The sequence below is a fragment of the Diaporthe batatas genome, assembly GCF_019321695.1.
Source record: "Diaporthe batatas strain CRI 302-4 chromosome Unknown Contig00008, whole genome shotgun sequence".
NCBI classification, from domain to species: Eukaryota; Fungi; Ascomycota; class Sordariomycetes; order Diaporthales; family Diaporthaceae; genus Diaporthe; species Diaporthe batatas.
In genome coordinates, this window is record NW_025408555.1 from 1,455,297 (window position 1) to 1,472,487 (window position 17,191).

The window sequence follows — 17,191 nt, forward strand, 5'->3', positions numbered from 1 at the left end:
GCTCTTACTTAGGTATCTGCCTGGACATATGTGCCGGGTCGGTGATGACTACACATTGATATACTACCAGACTATCCCGTAAAGCCAACCAGGTAACTCCAAATCCTAGTTTCCATGAAAGAAACAACAAGTCCAGTTCTACTTTTTCCTGGCTGTTTCCAGTAATTACGATTTAAAGTAGTCCCAGCATCATCCATCAGGACAAGGTCCTGGAAGAATTTGACAATGATTTGCAAAGCCCAGTTCATACTGACTATATGTCGTTGTTTATAACATGGACTACTGAGCATCACCTTTGATGTGACCAACGCCGAAGCGAGCCCGAATTCGAGAAATTCGCGCACAGTATAACTCTTAGGCCCATCATGAATAGCAAGATGTCATTTGTCCTTGCCCAACTTGGAGAAGTTCTACACAGTGTGCATAGAGTAGTCAGTTCCCAAGCGATTTCAAAATGGACAGTCTTTGGGGATTTTCATGTCCCAGGTGCTTTCGATGCTGTCAAAGAAGTCACAGCTGGACTAGCATCAGCAAATGATAAGGATCAATGTAAAGCCAACGGCAACCCACCTCTTCATGAGCCCATTTATCACCTTGTGCGGCTTGGCCGGCATAGGCGTGGCGCTCAAACTTACCAGTTTATTTTGACATCCCAACTTGGAAACGTCCCTGCTACTCATGGATGTGACCCCTTCAAGCAGGGAACCACCACGCTGAAGATCAATCAGCCTCGTGAACCGGCGGGATCGTTGGCCATGCAATTCCCTGGGATTCAGTTTGAACCTGCTGATGAGTCTCCAATCATCGAGAAACAGCTGGCTGAGAAATGCCTGGTTGAATAGCTCTTGTTGATGTTTTTAAACGACGATGATGGCCAAGAAAAAGATTCAAGACATGCTTGGTGATGGAATGTGCTACAATAGAAAATGGCCAGTCGGCACATTTCCAACTTTAGTCGGCGCAACTTTGGAAGAAGACACCCGTGGACTTCGAAGACCTACAGCCAGTGTGTTAATGCCATTGCCCAACCTAATATGTCCACGTCACATGTGTTGAAGCACAAACGTTTCCAGGGAAGCTCAGTATCAGCTCAGTTCCATTGACAAATTATTTTGATTGGATAGCGGTGGAGTTGTTCAGTTCGGCCAATATCCATCGGTGCCAATATCTGAAAGTTGATCTCCCCAGTACTTCTCGAGGTAGACACCATCCTGTAACTAATGCTGATTCTATAGGGCCCACATCCCGTATCCAAGACCAGGCACAGCATGACCTAAGCAACACGCTTGGACCCCTTCTTCTTCTTAGACTCCTTGCGCAGCTCACTCAGGTCCTCCAGCGCCTTGCTAAACTCCTCCAGCCGGCCCTCATCCCACCGGTCACTGATCCTAACCTCGCCCACCGCCTTGCCCCTGCGGATCTCACCAGCCTGCACAGCAGCCGCGGCCGCGGCACCAGCCCTGCCGCCGCTGCCGCCCGACCCCTTCCCAGCGATGGCAGTCCAGAACCAGCCCGCCTCGGGCTTGGTAAACAGCGTCCAGGCGTGGCCGGGCCGGCCCGCGCGCGCCGTGCGGCCCACGCGGTGCACGTACGACTGCACCGACTTGGGCATGTCGTAGCTGACGACGTGGTCGAGGCTCGCGAGGTGGATGCCGCGCTCGACGAGGCTCGACGCCACCAGGATGCGCAGCCGCCGCGCCGCGAAGGCGTGCAGCGTCCTGCGGCGCTCCGAGGTGCGCGTCGTCGAGGTCAGCGTGCCGATGAGCGGGGCGAGGTGCGGCGACAGCAGGGCCAGCAGGCGCGCGAGGCGGACCGCCGCCTCGTTTGAGTTGGCGAAGATCAGGACTGTGGTCGTGAAGGGCTTGGTGGCGGGGTGCTTGGGATTGGGCTTGGTGCCGCGGCCGTGGGAGGGGGAGGTGGTGGACTCGGCGTCGGACGAGTCGTCGTCGCCGCTGCTGGTGTCGTCTGAGTCCGAGTCCGAGGCCGAGGCGTCCGAGTCGGACCCAGCGGCGGACGCGGCGTCTGCATCTGCGTCCTTCATCTCGACATCGTCGGCATCGCTGGCGGCCACAGGAGCCAAGTGCTCGCTGTTGAGCAGGTCGACCAGATATAGCGGCTTCAGATCGACGTTTCGGGTCTTGATGGCGGTCTCCTCGAGCTGCGACGGCAGGACATGTTCCACCTGGCTGTGGGCGGCCGCGTCGCTGAGCACGACAAGCTTCGGCCGGTACAGCTTCAGCCCGTTGAGCAGCGTCAGGTCTCTGGTCATGGTCGCGCTGAGGATGACCTTGCGCACGCCGCATTTGTTCGAGTCGGAAAACTCCCTGGCCCCGGGCTTCTCCGATTTGCCAAGCAGAGGCATCACGGTGGAGATCCAGTCCTGGTACGTCTGCGCGAGGAGCTTGTCCGCTTCGTCGACAACGAGCCAGCGCACGTAGTCGAGCGTAAAGCCTGGCGTGCGCTTGATGTGGTCGACAAGACGACCAGGGGTGCATATGAGAATGTCGACCTTGGAGCTATGGTCAATGACATGGTCGGGAAGAGGTTCGCGTGGGGGGCCTCGTGGATTTGTCAGATCCTCGAGCCATGAGCCCTCTTCTGATTTTCTTTCCAAGTACTTGTGGTAACCTTCGGGGTCGTATCGCTCATCCTCCTCGACGAGATCGGCTTGTTCCTGTTCGAACTGCTTGTTGCCCATAGAGATGCCGATTTTGACTGGTTTCCTCCCTCGTCCAGCGAAAATGGCCGAGCAGGCATTGCAGACTTCCTCTGCCTGCATGACTAGTTCACGGGTGGGCACCACGATAAGGCCCCGAATCCGGGTGATGTTGCTGCTTTGGCTGATATCTCGTACCATCGGTAGGGCGTATGCCAAAGTCTTCCCCGAACCCGTGGCAGCTGATACGACCACGTCACCTTGACGATCCGCAGATGGCAGGAGAAGTGGTATGACTGCGGTCTGGACGGCAAAGGCTTCTTTGAAACCCTTGCCCTGAAGCCTCGTAGCAGCCTCCTCGGCTATGCCCAGATCTGTAAAATGCGACGTGGAGGCGGGTGTTACTTGTATCGGGTTGGCTATCCAAGATGGCAACGTCTCGTAGCTCGGCTTGGCTGCGTCTTCCTTCACCGGTTTCGGTTGGGGTAGGGGCTCGAGTCCATATGCCTCGACCGCTTCCACGCCTTCGTCGTCCGAGGCGTCCTCTGGTTTGGGCTGCTCGGCACCTTTCTTCAGCTCTTTGGCGGCCCTCTCGAGGACTGCCTTGTGTCCTGCCGCAACCTCATCGTCTCCTCTCCTCTTTTTCTTCTTCTTGCTGTCTGTGGCCTCCGACTTGTCGTCGCTCGTCTGAGCCTGTGGTGTTTCGTCTTCGACCGCGGTTTTATGCTTCTTCCTCTTCTTGTCCTTTGGTTTTACAGCTTCCTCCCCGGTGCTGACTGGCGCTTCTTTGTGGCTGTCATCAGGCGCAGCAGCATTGCTGTCGTCGAACCCAAATGAGAAGGGCTGCTCGTTGCGCTGCTTCTTCTTCTTTTCTTTCTTCTCAGAACTCTCCCCCTCGTCGCCGTCGTCCAGCTTGGTTTCCTCCTTCTTCTTGCTCTTCTTCTTTTCCTTGTCCTTCTTTTCCTTCTTTGGCTTCTTCTCTTGCGGTTCGGCAACCGGCTCGACGACTGGCTCTGGGCTGTCGATCTTCCGCTTCTTGGGAGGCGACGGCTCGTCCTCGTCGTCGTCGTCGTAGTTGAACACAATCTTGGGAGGTAGAGCTTCTGGAGGCGGGATGGCCGCAGCGTTCAAATGTGTCCTCGAGGTTGGAATAGACCTCTGGGCCGTCGGCGCAGTTGTGGTGAGTGCACTCGCCTGTTTTCGTTGAGGAGGAACATATCTGGAGTAAGGGATCGCCGCAGACGTATGCGAGTCCGCCTCTGACGGAGGAGGGGACGGAGCTCGTGGCTTTGGCTGAGACGAGGACGCCTTGGGAGGAGGGATGTAACGAGCATACATCTTGCGAGATGATTCCCAGACCGGCAGTGACAAGTTGCTGGTCTCCTGGCAAGAATGGGCCTGGCATGCGCAACGTCAGTCGAGCTGTCCCAGCATGGAAATTATTTTTGGCGGCCCTCGATTCTGCCGTTTCTTATCGTCGCTTATCGGCCTGGCCCAGGGTAAGACTGAGTCCCAGGGTGCGCGCATGTTAGTGCGAGTACTTGGATGTTTCGATGTACAGCTCTTGATGATGGGTTTGATGTTCCCATTGGAGTCTGCCTCTGCGATAATTAAATTGCCCACGTGGGTTAAACAGAAATACCGTGGTATCCTGATCTCCCACTATTCATGGGAAGCTCAGATTATGGCCTGCTGTTTGACAAGAAAGTATCGAGTCCTGGGCTGCCCAAGTCGCGCACTAACAGTTGGACTTTAAATGCGCCTGGCACTCTAACCATGCAGGGGAAGCTGTCAGAACGGACGGCTTTATCTCATTTCCCATCGACAACACCACACTCTGTCTGCATTCAGGTGCCCCAAAGCTCGTCTCTCTGAGTTTGGCCTCACTCTGAACGCTATGGGGCTGTCTCCTGATATTCTCCGTCTCCCCAAGCTGCTCCCGAGTGATTGAGGTGCCCGTCTGGCGGGCAGCAGGCGTCAAGATGTCGAAGCCGACCTACAATATCGCCATGGTCAGCGACTTCTTCTTCCCCCAGCCAGGGGGAGTCGAAAGCCACATATACCAGTTATCCCAGAGGCTCATAGACAGGGGCCACAAGGTCGTGGTCATTACTCACGCGTACGACGATCGAAAGGGCGTCCGCTACCTTACCAATGGGCTCAAGGTCTATTATGTGCCCTTCTTCGTCATCTACCGCTCCGCAAGCTTTCCCACCGTCTTCTCCTTCTTCCCGATATTCCGCAACATCATCATCCGGGAGCAGATCAACATCGTACACGGACATGCCTCTCTCAGCAACCTCTGCTGGGAAGCCACCCTGCACGCCCGCACCATGGGCATCAGGACCATCTTTACCGATCACTCGCTCTTTGGCTTTGCCGACGCGGCCAGCATCCTCACTAATAAGCTGCTCAAGTTTACTCTGAGCGACGTCGACCATGTTATTTGCGTCAGCAATACCAGGTGCGTCACGGCCCCAAACCATTCATCTCGTCAACCACGCTGACCTCGACACAGCAAGGAAAACACCGTGCTCCGTGCCTCGCTGGACCCTCTCATGGTCTCCGTGATCCCTAATGCGGTCGTGGCTGACAACTTCAGGCCACTCGACCTTTCCCTCGAGGGCGCGGGCAATGGTTCTACCAACAGCTCTCTCGGCAACGATTATCCTGTCCCGGCTCATCGTCTTAGTCCCCACGACCCCGTCACCATTGTTGTCATCTCCCGCCTCTTCTACAACAAGGGGATAGACCTCCTCGTGGCAGCCATTCCGCGCATCCTGGACCATCAGCCCAACACACGCTTCATCATCGCCGGCTCTGGTCCCAAGGCCATTGATCTCGAGCAGATGATCGAGCAGAACGTCCTCCAGGACCGCGTCGAGATGATAGGCAGCGTCAGGCACGAGGAGGTCCGCGACGTCATGGTCCGTGGGCACATCTACCTGCACCCTTCGTTGACCGAGGCATTCGGGACGGTCATCGTGGAGGCCGCGAGCTGCGGGCTGTACGTGGTGTGCACCCAGGTCGGCGGCATCCCGGAGGTCCTGCCGGGCTACATGACCCAGTTCGCCAAGCCGGAAGAAGACGACATCGTCGCCGCGACGGTCAAGGCCATCGCCGACATCCGGGCGAACAAGATCCGCACCGAGAGGTTCCACAACGAGATCAAGAAGATGTACTCGTGGACCGACATCGCCAAGCGCACCGAGCGGGTGTACAACGGCATCTCGGGGGACATCAGCGAGGCGGAGTTCTACAACGCGGCGAGCATGGGCGCGACGAGGGGCGGTATCCAGCGCGACTTTGCCCTCATCGACCGTCTCAAGAGGTACTACGGCTGCGGCATATGGGCGGGCAAGCTGTTCTGTCTTTGTGTCATCATCGACTATCTCTTCTTCCTCTTCCTCGAGTGGGTGGCGCCGAGGCGCGATATCGACATCGCGGCGGAATGGCCACGGAAACAATTTGTCGAAGACACGAAGGAAAGAAGTAAGAGAGGCAGGTGACCAGCGCGGCACGACAGCCATTGAGAATCAACGCCCTGTGCTTACGGGCTCCCCGGCCGGGCTCGGAGGGCGGTGGGGATCAAGAATCTTCCAAACGGCTCTCGGATTATCGGTCGAAGTCTCCCATCACCCGGGACCAGTTCTATCGCAAGGTTCTGTTGAGCGGTGCCGATGCAGCGGTGCCTCCTTGGCAAGATCCGCCTGAGCGTGGCGGAGCCGTTCCCCAGCGTGGTCATCCATTGTTGTTTCCGCAGGCCTCAGGCGCGTGGAGACCCAACAAGCCGACCCGCTGGCCGGAACATGGCACTGCTGGGCAAACAGAAAGTACCCGGCTTCTTTCTACCCCAGTTCTGTGTACCAAGGGAACCCCAATCATCTCAAGCCACACGTGTTCACATGTGCATGCGTGTTGGAGAGCAAACCCGATACACTGCATTGTTGGTGCAGCGCAGCAACTAACTGCCTATAACTGTGGCTTGTATTGGCGGCTGGGGCCACTGTGGTGAGCTTTTTCAGGGGGTGGGGATCCCCCAGCGTCATCGCTAAAACTGAATACGAGGGCGGCGGCCGGGAACGCGTTGGTGGCCGGGCCAACCAAATGCACTGCAGGCAGGGGTGTTTGATATATATCAAACGGGACCATGGACTTGTGGACGACACTTCTTTGAAGTCCTCATAAGTTATGATTATTACCCTGTACTTCAGTCATATTCGACTTTCAAAGCGGCCTTGCATTCATCAAGCGAGTACGTTTATCTACTTCAACTTGGTCGGGCATTTCCAAACATTTGGTGAAGTGAAGCGACGTTCAACTGCATCCATCACCCAACTCGAACATCACACCACCTCAAGTGCCCTCCAGACCCGAACCCAACCAGCCGACGTATCCCCACCAAGTCCCATCCTCACCCACCCACGCCAGCAACATGTCCTCCACCGCAATGGCCACAGCAACAGGCACCTCCAGCGCGGCCGGCGCAGCCAACACGTGCGCCACCCCAAACGTCTACGACATCCCGACCAGCGACGTCGCGTGCGCCGTGCCCGCGGGCGGCAACCACACCGAGGTCATGAGCGGGTGCTGCAGGGGCGCCGACGTCGTCAGCTACGGCGGCGGCTGCGGGCTGTACTGCCTGGCGCAGGGCCAGGCCGTCGACGACCTCACGGCGTGCCTGTTCGCCGGCGGCATCCCCTGGCAGGATGCGTTCTGCAGGGGCGAGGGCAACGCCACCGCGTCCGCGACGGGGAACAGCGCGCCCACGGCGAGCGGCGCGAGTGTTGTCGGGGGCGCGAGCAAGACGAGCGGCGGTGCGCCGAGCCCGAGCTCGTCGGCCGGGGATGCGGAGTCGGGCGCTGCTGCTGCTGCGCCGGCTGGGGGGGTGGGTGCGCTCGGGGCTGCTGTGGGCGGGCTGCTGCTTTCGTCTCTTGTGCTTGGGGTGTTCCGGCTTTAGGTGGGTTGCAATCGTGAACCTCGGGGTTTGCGCGTGGGAGGGAGGGGGTTGGGGCCGTGGCTGGGATTGACGTGGCTTTGGCCGCTCGTTGCGAACTGGGAGCGTTTTGCTTCGACGAGGCTATTTATTTATCTATGGGATAATCACTTTGGGGGTGGGAATTTGAATCCGCGGGAACACTGAATCCAGGGGGGGTTATCTTGGGGTGTCAAAATGAAGCCATGATGCTAAATCGAAATTCTTATTCGAGTGGAAAAGTGCAATTTGAGCAAGCTAGGCACTCGAGGACATGGAGTGTTGTGAGCCGCCACACGTGAGAGTGAGATGCTGGATGCCAAGACGTGTTGTGTTGTTGGTGGAGGACTTTGAACTGCACCGCAGAAAAACAGGAGGCAGGGATGCTCGTGGCGGATGTGATATTCACCCAACCACCCAACCCACCGTGCCGCTCCCCTCGGATCTCCCTCCCAACGCGTCGATCCACCTCACCCACAGCACAGAACCCGCACATCGTCCTGCGCACGCCCAGCAAGACTCACCACCACCTTGCCGCACGGACAAGCAGGCATGCAGGCCCTTGAGAATATCGCCCGGCGGCTGCGAGGTGCGCGCAGCCCAGGGCGCGGCGGCCCCCAGCTCGTCCAGGTCATGTCCGACCTGCACCTCGAGGTCGGGCAGCAGTACGAGGCGTTCGACTTCCCCGCCGCCGGGAGGCTCCTGGTCCTGGCCGGCGACGTCGGCCGGCTGATCGACTACGAGGGCTACCGGGGCTTCCTGGAGCGCCAGGCGGGGCGGTTCGAGAGGGTCTTCCTCGTGCTGGGCAACCATGAGTTCTTCGGGCTGGGCTACGAGGAGGGCATCGCCCGGGCCGAGCGGCTGGCGCGGGAGCCGGCCCTGCGGGGGAGGCTGGTCCTCCTGGACCGGGGTGTCTGGGCTGATGGGGAGTCTGGGTCCGTCATCGTGGGCTGCACGCTGTGGTCTCACATTCCGGACCCTGCGAGGGCTGTTGTCGGGTCGAGGGTCAGCGACTACAGGCAGATCCGGGGGTGGTCCGTGGACAGGCACAACCAGGTACACGGCGAGGAGTCGGCGTGGCTCGCGTCTGCGCTCCAGTCGCTGTCCGAGGACCGTGGTAGGACCGACCAGCAGGGCCGGAACATACTGGTCGTGACGCACCACGCGCCGAGCCTGGCCGGCACCTCGGCCCCGGAGCACGCCGGCAACCCGTGGACGCCGGCCTTTGCGACGGACCTGCTACCTGACCTTCAGACCGGCAGGGTGAAGACGTGGGTCTTTGGGCACACGCACCACACGACGGAACTGTGCTGTGGTGGCGTCCGCTTGGTCGCCAACCAGCGTGGGTATGTCTTGCCCGGCGGCAGGCCCGAGACTACTACTGCTACTACTGCTCAAAATACAAATACATCATGGTGGCCGTGGGCGCGCAAACCAGCAGTCAGGCCTCAGTTTGATCCCGAACGGGTGGTCGAGCTGTAGTGGCCACGTGCAATAATCGGGTGCGGAGCGGAGCACCACCCGGGCCAGGTTTGAGAGGAGCACCGCCCCGCCCACCACGTTCTGGGAGGAGCGCCGCCCGCCTGTTGGTTGAGATTCACCTCGACATTCGGTATGCACTTCAGAAGAGAAAAGAAAAGAAAAGAAAAGGAAAAGGAAAAAAAGGGGGCCTGGTATTAGCAATTCGTAAACATAATTACGGCAAGTATCAGCAAAGACTTGTACCAGCACAGGACAGAATTGTTCTCTCTAAAGTCATCCCGTCACGAATCAGGGGCAAGATCGGCCAGCAAGTCGGTAGTCGTTTCGACCCCCGCGGGCTGGCTCACGATCCGCCGAACTCTGCTCGCCGGCCTTCCGCTATCGCTCCGGGGAAAACGGGGCCTCCCCCACACACGCTCGGGTTGCGGGGTTCACGACAACCATCCATCAGTTTTGGGGTTTCTTGTTTGAGTCCGGATGACTTAGTAGACCTATCACAGAATTTTTCCTGTTCCAAGATCCTGATCTGGTATTATTTTCAAAGATCACTCATCACACACAAGAAACACCATGCCATCAATAGACAACGAGATCAAGGGCCGCCTGGCCCTCGTGACAGGCGCATCAGGAGGGTGAGTCTGCTTCTATCCATCTCACCCACACGAGCCCCTGCTCTCACTCACTCACTCACTCACTCACTCACCCACCCACCCACTAACACACCCGCCCCAGCATCGGCGGCGCCTGCGCCAAGGACCTCTTCGCCGCCGGCGCGAACCTGGCCCTGACGTACTCGAGCAACAAGGCCGCCATGGACGCCCTCCTCGCCGAGCTGCAGGCCCAGCCGCAGTGGGCCAGAGCCAGGGTGACGTCCCACCAGGCCGACATGGCCAGCGCGGACGACATCCAGCGGCTCTTCGCCGAGATCAGGTCGCAGCACGGCCAGGAGGGGCCCGACATCCTCGTGTCCAACGCCGGGTACGGCAAGCGCATCCCCGACATCCTCGACATACCCATCGACGAGTTCGACCACACCCTCACGGTAAACCTGCGCGCCTCCTTCATCCTCACCAAGCTGGCCGTGCCGCACATGAAGAGCGCGGGGTGGGGCCGCGTCGTCTTCATCGGGAGCCTGGCCGCTTCGGGCGGGGGGATCAACGGGTGCCACTACGCCGCGTCCAAGGCGGGCTTGCAAGGGATGATGCGGAACCTCAGCCGGAAGCTGGCCGGGTTCGGGATTACTGTGAATGACGTCGCGCCCGCCATGATCGGGGACACGGGCCTGATCCCGGACGAGAAGACGGTCGCGGGGACGCCGGGGGACCCGCGGAATATCCCCGTCGGCAGGCTGGGCAGCCCGCAGGAGGTGGCTAATATGGTTACCATGTGCTGCCGGACGGGGTATCTTACTGGGCAGAGCATGTTGCTTAGTGGGGGGTTGATGTAGGAGGTCCGGGGTGGAGTGAGTGAGGATGATGAAGGTGCTCTCTTCTTTTTTTTTTAAAAAAAAAAAAAAACGTTGATTTGCTTTGAGCATGAATAAACAGATGGTCCTTAACCTCTATTACTACCAAAGCTCAAGGTCGAACAAGTCAAGAGGGGATAAGAGCCACTACATCTTGTTTACGATTTATTGCGTCATCTTGTGCTTAGGAGGCTATCTGGCAAAAGACCAAAGTCGCCCCGTGGGCTGTCCGAGATAATAATGCCATCAGGGGTTTGTCACATGGGAGATTCTCCTCCTGGAGCAGGGGTTCCCCACACAGGTCGTTGTTGCATTGGTGGTCCCGTACAAGATCGCCTTCATTGTCGCTTACACCAAGAGCGCTGTTATGAAGTCTACAGTCATGACTGGTCATCGTGTGTGTCCCCTACCGCGGCGAAGCTGAATCTAGTACTCCTCCTCATGCTTCCGCCTCCGGAGGATTTTGGCCCACCTGAAGTGCCAACATGGCACCCCTTGGATCAAGCCTGCTGGCCTCGATTGAGTCTTTGGGCTGGTCCTTGGCGGGTGTGGGCGCCCAAGCCGTTGGAGGTGCCTCCTCCGGATGAGTCGTGTCCGCCTCGTCTTGGTGTCCGACGTCAGGTTGGTGGCAGGGGATTGTCACACGCCATATGAACGAAAGTCTTATGCCGTCGCCGCCGTAGCAATGCGGCCGTGGGCGGTGATTGTTCCAAAAGCTGAGAATGCTGGTCAGCTCCTGACGCATCTGGGATGATTTGCAGCCTCTGGAAAGAACTTGGGGTTGCCATGGGTAGATAGAGGGCACGAGGCCTCAATGTATGAAGTGGGGGGGATGCCATCGCTCAGAGATTTCTTATTCCGCAAGCTGGATGCGCAACCTTGAATGTCGCTACTTGATTTGCAATGTGCGGACATCTAGAAGGTTAGAAGTATTTAGCTAGTCTTTTTCTTTTTATCAACACATTTCTTTTACGGTTGGTCATCGTGTCACGAGCTCGTCATTGGCTATGCCCTCAGTACCTACACATGTAACTACTATATGCCCAACATATCAAAGGTGGTTAGACGAGACACGGGCTGCACTTCCTCTATGCAAAGCGGCCCATTGCCCTCTTTGAACTCTCCAACAACTCCCTGCTTTGCGGGACGGTCGAGATCATGCCAAAACGTGTGAGATTTTCAGAGGGAGCCTTGAGATGTGTTGGCAAAGGGTTGGTTGATTGGTGGTTACTCACTGACATACATCTACGATCACACAAGCACATGACCTCGGGCACGTTGGGACAATGCACCTCAGCAAGAACGGCCAGCGAGTACATGGTCTATCGGCCTTTGGGATCCCATTCCTTTTTTTTTTTTTTTTTCTTTTGGGGTGAGGGGGGGGGGACTTGCTATCTCACCTACCTAGGTAGACAGCACATCGACCGGCGGCAGCTGTACCGAAAGCGAAGAAAGCCGCCCCCGTCTCTCCCAGCACAGGTACATACCTCCGAGTCCTACACCACACACGAAGCAGCCGGATGGGTACTTATTGATGTTGGTGCCCACGGCAGCAGATCCAGATCCCATCGGCATCGTGTGTGGGCTTTTGTGCCACCGGGGGTTTCGCCGAGGACGGGGGTGACTTTCTCGGTGATGCCGATTTAGTCGTTGGCACGGGCAGGTTAGGTGGGCTACTTCACAGTGGCGTTATCATACAGGAGGAAGTTGATTAATTCGGGGTGCCTGCTGTTGACGAGTGGTGGACCTGGGTAGGGGGGGGGCTCAGAGTACCTGAGCCGGGTAGGTGGGTACTTGTTTCTGAGAGGGCAAAAGGGGCGGCATGGTTTGATGGCTGGCTGGCTCGCGGAGAGCAGGACTTAATCCTGGACGTTGACGTGGGTGTCTTTTCTTCTTGTTGGTACAGTTGCACAAGACAGCGGGCGAGCCACCTGCCGCGGGAAGACTCTGAACCACAGCGGTGCGGCCAGCAGCAAAACGAACACGCGGAACCCGATAGCTCTTGTGCCAGCATGCGGTTGCATATCTAAATCATATCATCATCACACCCGGAAAACGCCCAGTCTGTTCGTCACCTCGCGTCTGAAAAAGGCAAGGAAACCCAACCTAGTAGAAAAATTTCCATTGTCTCTTGCGTGTTGTTCCCGTGTCCGTTGTCGACCATGAACCACGAGGGGAGGGAAAAACTACAGGGGGAACCAAGAAGCCTGTCTTTTTTATCAACAAGCAGCTAGCATTTTGCCTTGCACTTTTAATCTGCAACTGCACTATGCAACGATCCCGTCACTGTGTCCCCCCAGAGAGCCCGTTCGTCCAAGTGCCGTCCGTCCGTCCACACGCAACACACAAGCCACACAAACAAACAAAAAGAAAAGAGATAAGAGGCCAGCCGAGACCAATGAGCCAACCTGACGATGAACGAACCCAAAACTCCACCGCAGGGGGAACCGGGGTATAGAAAAAGCCTCGGTCGGGGGGGAGATTCCTTTCTCTGTTGTGTTTCGGGGGTGGTGCGTGTTGCGTGTTTTGAATGTGTGTCCCGTTGTGTGTGTGGTGGGTTTTTTCCCCCCACCACATTGCCTCCGGTTTCTTGTGTTTGTTCTTGGGATAATTTACCGGTTGGACTTGGCGACACGCTCGAGCTCGTCCTTCTTCTTGATGGCGTACGAGTTGGAGGAGCCCTTGGCGGCGTTGATCAGCTCCTCGGCAAGGCACTCGGCGATGGACTTGACGTTGCGGAAGGAGGCCTCGCGGGCGCCGGTGGTCAGCAGGGAGATGGCCTGGTTGACGCGGCGGAGAGGGGAGACATCGACGGCCTGGCGACGGACGGTACCGGCGGAACCGATACGGGTGGAGTCCTCACGGGGACCGCAGTTGACGATGGCGTCGACGGCGACCTGGATGGGGTTCTGGTCGGTCATGAGGTGGATCTGTTGGGGAGTGGGTCAGCCAGTCGTTCAATTGACGCGTTCTTCGTTAAGTGGTAGGGGACGAGTTGTTGGCCTTGGTGTCCGGTGGCACGTTGTATGTGTATGTTGGTGGTCAAGGGCCTGTCTGCATGTGGGCGGGACTTACGATCTCGAAGGCGTGGGCAATGATGCGGACGGCCATCAGCTTCTTGCCGTTGTTGCGGCCGTGGGCCATCAGGGAGTTGGTCAGACGCTCGATGATGGGGCAGTTGGCCTTGCGGAACCTCTTGACGGCATATCGGCCGGCGGAGTGAGGCAGGTAGACGGGGTTGCGGATCTGGATGTAGTCGCTGCAGGCCGTTGGTTAGCATATCGGGCACGACATTTCCTATGATTTTGCTGCTGCCAATGCGATCTGCCCGCCGTCTTGATGCCCACTGAAGATGCCTCGTGTATGTGTGCGTGTGTGTGGTGCCCCTACGTCCCTCGGCCTTGCCCCCCTAGTTGTTGTATGTGCGCGCACACACAACACAAACACGTGCAAGTCGAACTTGGTGGTCTCCCCCTTCGGCGGGGCGGGCATCTCCCTCGTGTGCATCAAGACGGGCAGGGCTGCTCGTGAACGGCAGAGCAGTGCCATGCAGAGATGGTTGACTGGTGTATAGCACAGCCAGCAGGTAGGTAGGTGGTTTGCCTTACGTCAGGGAGATGTCGCGGATCTCGACATCCTCGTAGGACCACTTGTTGAACAGCTTGATGCTGCCAATCTCCTGGACGACGTCCTTGGGCAGGACCTGGTAGCTGGAGGCGGCCTCGACCTCGATCTCTCCGTTGTCAGACATGCTGGGCGAGATTTGCTGAATCGAATCGACGAGATTGACAGGCAGGTGTCGTCGAGAGAGATCCTTCGCTGGCGGTTGGGGGTTGGTGGGCGGGTGGGTTGCGTGGTTGTCGAGGACGGGCGAAGATCAAGATCTTTTTTTCGTCTGCTCGGGCTGGTGGTGGTCTGCCTGGCTCTGTGGTGGGCGGTGGGCGCTCGGGTGTGGGTTTGCTAGCTCGGTCCGGTGCTGGTTGCTCGCAGCTGCACGCTCACTGCTGCTAATTGACTGTGCTGGGGGGGGACACAACCCAACCAAGCCGCTGTGGCTCTCTCTCTGCCCTGCAAATCCAGTCGTTTGGCAAAATTTGGTTGGTGGTTGCGCCACAGCTACTTGTGATTGGCCAACAGGAGCGTTGGGCCCCGCTTTAACGCTAGTTAGGGCTTCGACCAAAGTGTGGCGCAGTCGTTTCCACTCCACCCCCAAAAAAACTCGAGGTGCTGCCCCCTCTGCTGCCCAGCGGCCAGCCCCTACCGCCCCAGGCCCGCCTAATAGTGAGTGAGTGAGCCCTGGTTTTGGCCCTGATCTGAGCTGTGTGTGGTGTGGTGCGGTGCACTGACTGGTAGGGATTTGGCAGGCGACCATTTTTCTTGACTACTCCTCCCACTTCTCCCAGCCCTTTCAAACAATCGACCGACCATCCATCTACAACCCATCTCACCCCCAGCAAATCAGTCAAGATGGCCCCTGCTACCGGAGCTAAGAAGCAGAAGAAGAAGTGGTCGAAGGGAAAGGGTACGTGGATTTTAATGATGAAGATGCTCCTCCTCCTCCTCCTCGGCCTCGGGACGCAGTTGATTTCGGAGGCGGGCATCGCGATGCACGACGGCGACGGTGGTGCTTGATGCACTCACTCACTCCGCCATGGGTCACTTCGCGCAACCTCTTTGAAATCAGCTGCATCACGATGGGGCCTCGTCCTTAGCCCTCCCAAGCGCCGCAATACACCCCGCTAACAGCCGACTGCAGTCAAGGACAAGGCGCAGCACGCCGTCATCCTCGACAAGGCCACCTCCGACAAGCTGTACAAGGACGTCCAGTCCTACCGCCTGGTCACCGTTGCCACCCTCGTCGACAGGCTCAAGGTCAACGGCTCCCTCGCCCGCCAATGCCTCAAGGACCTTGAGGAGAAGGGACAGATCAAGCCCATCGTCACGCACAGCAAGATGAAGATCTACAGTATGTTCCGCCTCCTCCGCCAGCCCACGCGTACACACCCAGCACGACGTGGCGCGGTCACCTGATGCGAGATAATTTTTACTCACAAACCTTCCCCTACAGCCCGTGCCGTCGGTGCCTCCGAGTAAACTTCTCAACACGACCAAGCTCTTGTAGAGTCCCCCTTTTCCATGGCAGCGCAGCGGAGGCCCTGGTCCTCCAGGGCGCCGCGGGCGATGTCCCTCCACGCATGACAACGTATGATGGCGTCTTTTCGAAGGGCATGGGGAACACAATCAAAGCAGGAACGTCAAATCATGGCAGGCTGGGAGTTATTTTCGGGTCTTTCGGTTTGACAAAGTTTGGGCCGGCTGCTGGGAAGGAAAGATGATGCAGCGGGCGCCGAGGTCTCCCTCTCGCCTGTTTCTGCCCGGTCCGGAGGATACCCTACACTTTTTTGCTAGGTGTAGCATGCAACGGGTTGGAAGTGCTCTGAACCCTAAAAACAAGCAATGGATCAACATTGAAGCACACTGGTGATCGCCCGATGCTTGAGCCGTGAATGGGAAATGTGTTCACTGTTGCTGTAGCGTGCTGCTCAACGTGCTGAAGACACGGGCTCTTCGGTCATGGCCTGGGCTCCGTTACCCACCAATGCCGTGTCATCCCAGACGGCCAGCCTCCTCCATATAGAACCATGGCCGTGGTCAGCTTCCTCAAGCGTCTTGTTTGTGCTGCCCGATCGACGACAGGTGTTGGATGAAGACGTGCTGCAAGTAACGGCCATGTTCTTCGAAGTGCAGGTGGAAAAGTGTATTGGATGACGACACAAGCAGACAGTCCTCGGCGCTCCTTCGGCAGAGTGTCGGCCAGCTGCTCGACATATCTATCCATGCAAGACTTGGGGCCTCTACTGTGTACGGAGTAGACAACAGCAGGTCAGCAGGTTGCTGGACAAACTGTAGGATGCAGCAGAACGAAGCTCTTGTCGCCCCTGTCAAGAGGGCTCAACACTGTCATGGAGCTGACAGGGCGGCCCAAGGCCAGCACTTCTACTTTACTATTCATGAATTATCAGTGAGCGGTATATCGGTGGTTTATCTCGGCCGAGTGCTGCAGTGTGCTGTCCTTCTACTCCGTACACCGACTTGTGTTTCGGCTCCTTTGTCGGATATGGACCGAGCACTCTGGATAAGCATCGGCTACCGGCTACAAGGAAACGAAAGGCCTCGGAGTAGCCAGCGGTGCAACGAGGACCAGTCAGGACCGGCTTGGCATTGAGGACACTGTCTCAGGAAAAAAAAGACAGCAATCTGATGAGTCGGGGCCACGGCCTTGTTCAGGAAACAGTGCAGAATATCAAACGTTCCCAGGACACGGCCTGGGCTGGACTCAAGTCAAGGCAAAATTACTCGGGGTTCTCGGGCAAGGCGAGACTAATTAAAACCAGGGCTGCTGGAGCCGAGCGGGAGAGAGATCCCGAGGGTGTGCCGGATGGGAGGAGGGTGGATGGGTGGATGTTTCTTTTTAGGAGTCGAGGTTCGGGGCTCACATGTACATTGTACACATGCTCGGTAGATGTACCCCAAGTTGGCGTCGCGTGACAGCTGCAAACATCTCATGATGTTTGTTAGGGAACCCCAAGATCTTAGATATGCGAGATAGATG

The 17,191-nt window shown here is 57.6% G+C and overlaps 7 protein-coding genes across 7 annotated transcripts; 5 read left to right on the top strand and 2 right to left on the bottom strand.

Annotated features, from left to right (window-relative positions):
- Window positions 1-1,066: 1,066 nt before the first annotated feature.
- On the bottom strand, window positions 1,067-4,065 carry KVR01_007104 (uncharacterized protein). The gene has a single exon (XM_044792369.1). It carries the CDS (start codon window positions 3,992-3,994, stop codon window positions 1,274-1,276), a length of 2,721 nt encoding a protein of 906 aa, XP_044643357.1. The 5' UTR covers window positions 3,995-4,065; the 3' UTR covers window positions 1,067-1,273.
- A 573-nt stretch (window positions 4,066-4,638) lies between these two features.
- KVR01_007181 (phosphatidylinositol N-acetylglucosaminyltransferase SPT14) lies at window positions 4,639-6,165 on the top strand (the record flags this gene model as incomplete). The annotated part of the gene is made up of 2 exons (XM_044782201.1): window positions 4,639-5,120; window positions 5,175-6,165. The coding sequence occupies 2 exons, from the start codon at window positions 4,639-4,641 to the stop codon at window positions 6,163-6,165; spliced, it is 1,473 nt and encodes a 490-aa protein (XP_044643434.1).
- A 926-nt stretch (window positions 6,166-7,091) lies between these two features.
- On the top strand, window positions 7,092-7,616 carry KVR01_007226 (uncharacterized protein; the record flags this gene model as incomplete). Its single annotated transcript, XM_044788090.1, has 1 exon — window positions 7,092-7,616. One exon carries the CDS (start codon window positions 7,092-7,094, stop codon window positions 7,614-7,616), a length of 525 nt encoding a protein of 174 aa, XP_044643479.1.
- Window positions 7,617-8,183: 567 nt separating this feature from the next.
- KVR01_007267 (uncharacterized protein) lies at window positions 8,184-9,113 on the top strand (the record flags this gene model as incomplete). The annotated part of the gene is made up of 1 exon (XM_044783379.1): window positions 8,184-9,113. One exon carries the CDS (start codon window positions 8,184-8,186, stop codon window positions 9,111-9,113), a length of 930 nt encoding a protein of 309 aa, XP_044643520.1.
- Window positions 9,114-9,683: 570 nt separating this feature from the next.
- Window positions 9,684-10,560, top strand: KVR01_007433 (uncharacterized protein; the record flags this gene model as incomplete). Its single annotated transcript, XM_044795048.1, has 2 exons — window positions 9,684-9,745; window positions 9,846-10,560. The coding sequence occupies 2 exons, from the start codon at window positions 9,684-9,686 to the stop codon at window positions 10,558-10,560; spliced, it is 777 nt and encodes a 258-aa protein (XP_044643686.1).
- Window positions 10,561-12,193: 1,633 nt separating this feature from the next.
- Window positions 12,194-14,613, bottom strand: KVR01_007159 (ribosomal 40S subunit protein S5). The gene is made up of 3 exons (XM_044788616.1): window positions 14,187-14,613; window positions 13,654-13,837; window positions 12,194-13,508 (listed from the first exon to the last, which is right to left on the bottom strand). The coding sequence occupies exons 1-3, from the start codon at window positions 14,327-14,329 to the stop codon at window positions 13,191-13,193; spliced, it is 645 nt and encodes a 214-aa protein (XP_044643412.1). The 5' UTR covers window positions 14,330-14,613; the 3' UTR covers window positions 12,194-13,190.
- Window positions 14,614-14,849: 236 nt separating this feature from the next.
- Window positions 14,850-16,275, top strand: KVR01_007148 (uncharacterized protein). Its single transcript, XM_044793733.1, has 3 exons — window positions 14,850-15,100; window positions 15,335-15,544; window positions 15,647-16,275. The coding sequence occupies exons 1-3, from the start codon at window positions 15,046-15,048 to the stop codon at window positions 15,670-15,672; spliced, it is 291 nt and encodes a 96-aa protein (XP_044643401.1). The 5' UTR covers window positions 14,850-15,045; the 3' UTR covers window positions 15,673-16,275.
- The last annotated feature ends 916 nt before the right edge of the window (window positions 16,276-17,191 follow it).

Bases quoted from the DNA above. Each gene is read 5' to 3' on its own strand.
- KVR01_007104 (XM_044792369.1), bottom strand. From the start codon at position 3,994: ATGTATGCTCGTTACATCCCTCCTCCCAAGGCGTCCTCGTCTCAGCCA.
- KVR01_007159 (XM_044788616.1), bottom strand. From the start codon at position 14,329: ATGTCTGACAACGGAGAGATCGAGGTCGAGGCCGCCTCCAGCTACCAG. The intron at 13,838-14,186 runs GTAAGGCAAACC...AACGGCCTGCAG, and splicing joins ATCCGCGACATCTCCCTGAC to CGACTACATCCAGATCCGCA. The intron at 13,509-13,653 runs GTAAGTCCCGCC...ACTCCCCAACAG, and splicing joins TTGCCCACGCCTTCGAGATC to ATCCACCTCATGACCGACCA.
- KVR01_007148 (XM_044793733.1), top strand. From the start codon at position 15,046: ATGGCCCCTGCTACCGGAGCTAAGAAGCAGAAGAAGAAGTGGTCGAAG. The intron at 15,101-15,334 runs GTACGTGGATTT...AGCCGACTGCAG, and splicing joins GAAGTGGTCGAAGGGAAAGG to TCAAGGACAAGGCGCAGCAC. The intron at 15,545-15,646 runs GTATGTTCCGCC...CTTCCCCTACAG, and splicing joins CAGCAAGATGAAGATCTACA to CCCGTGCCGTCGGTGCCTCC.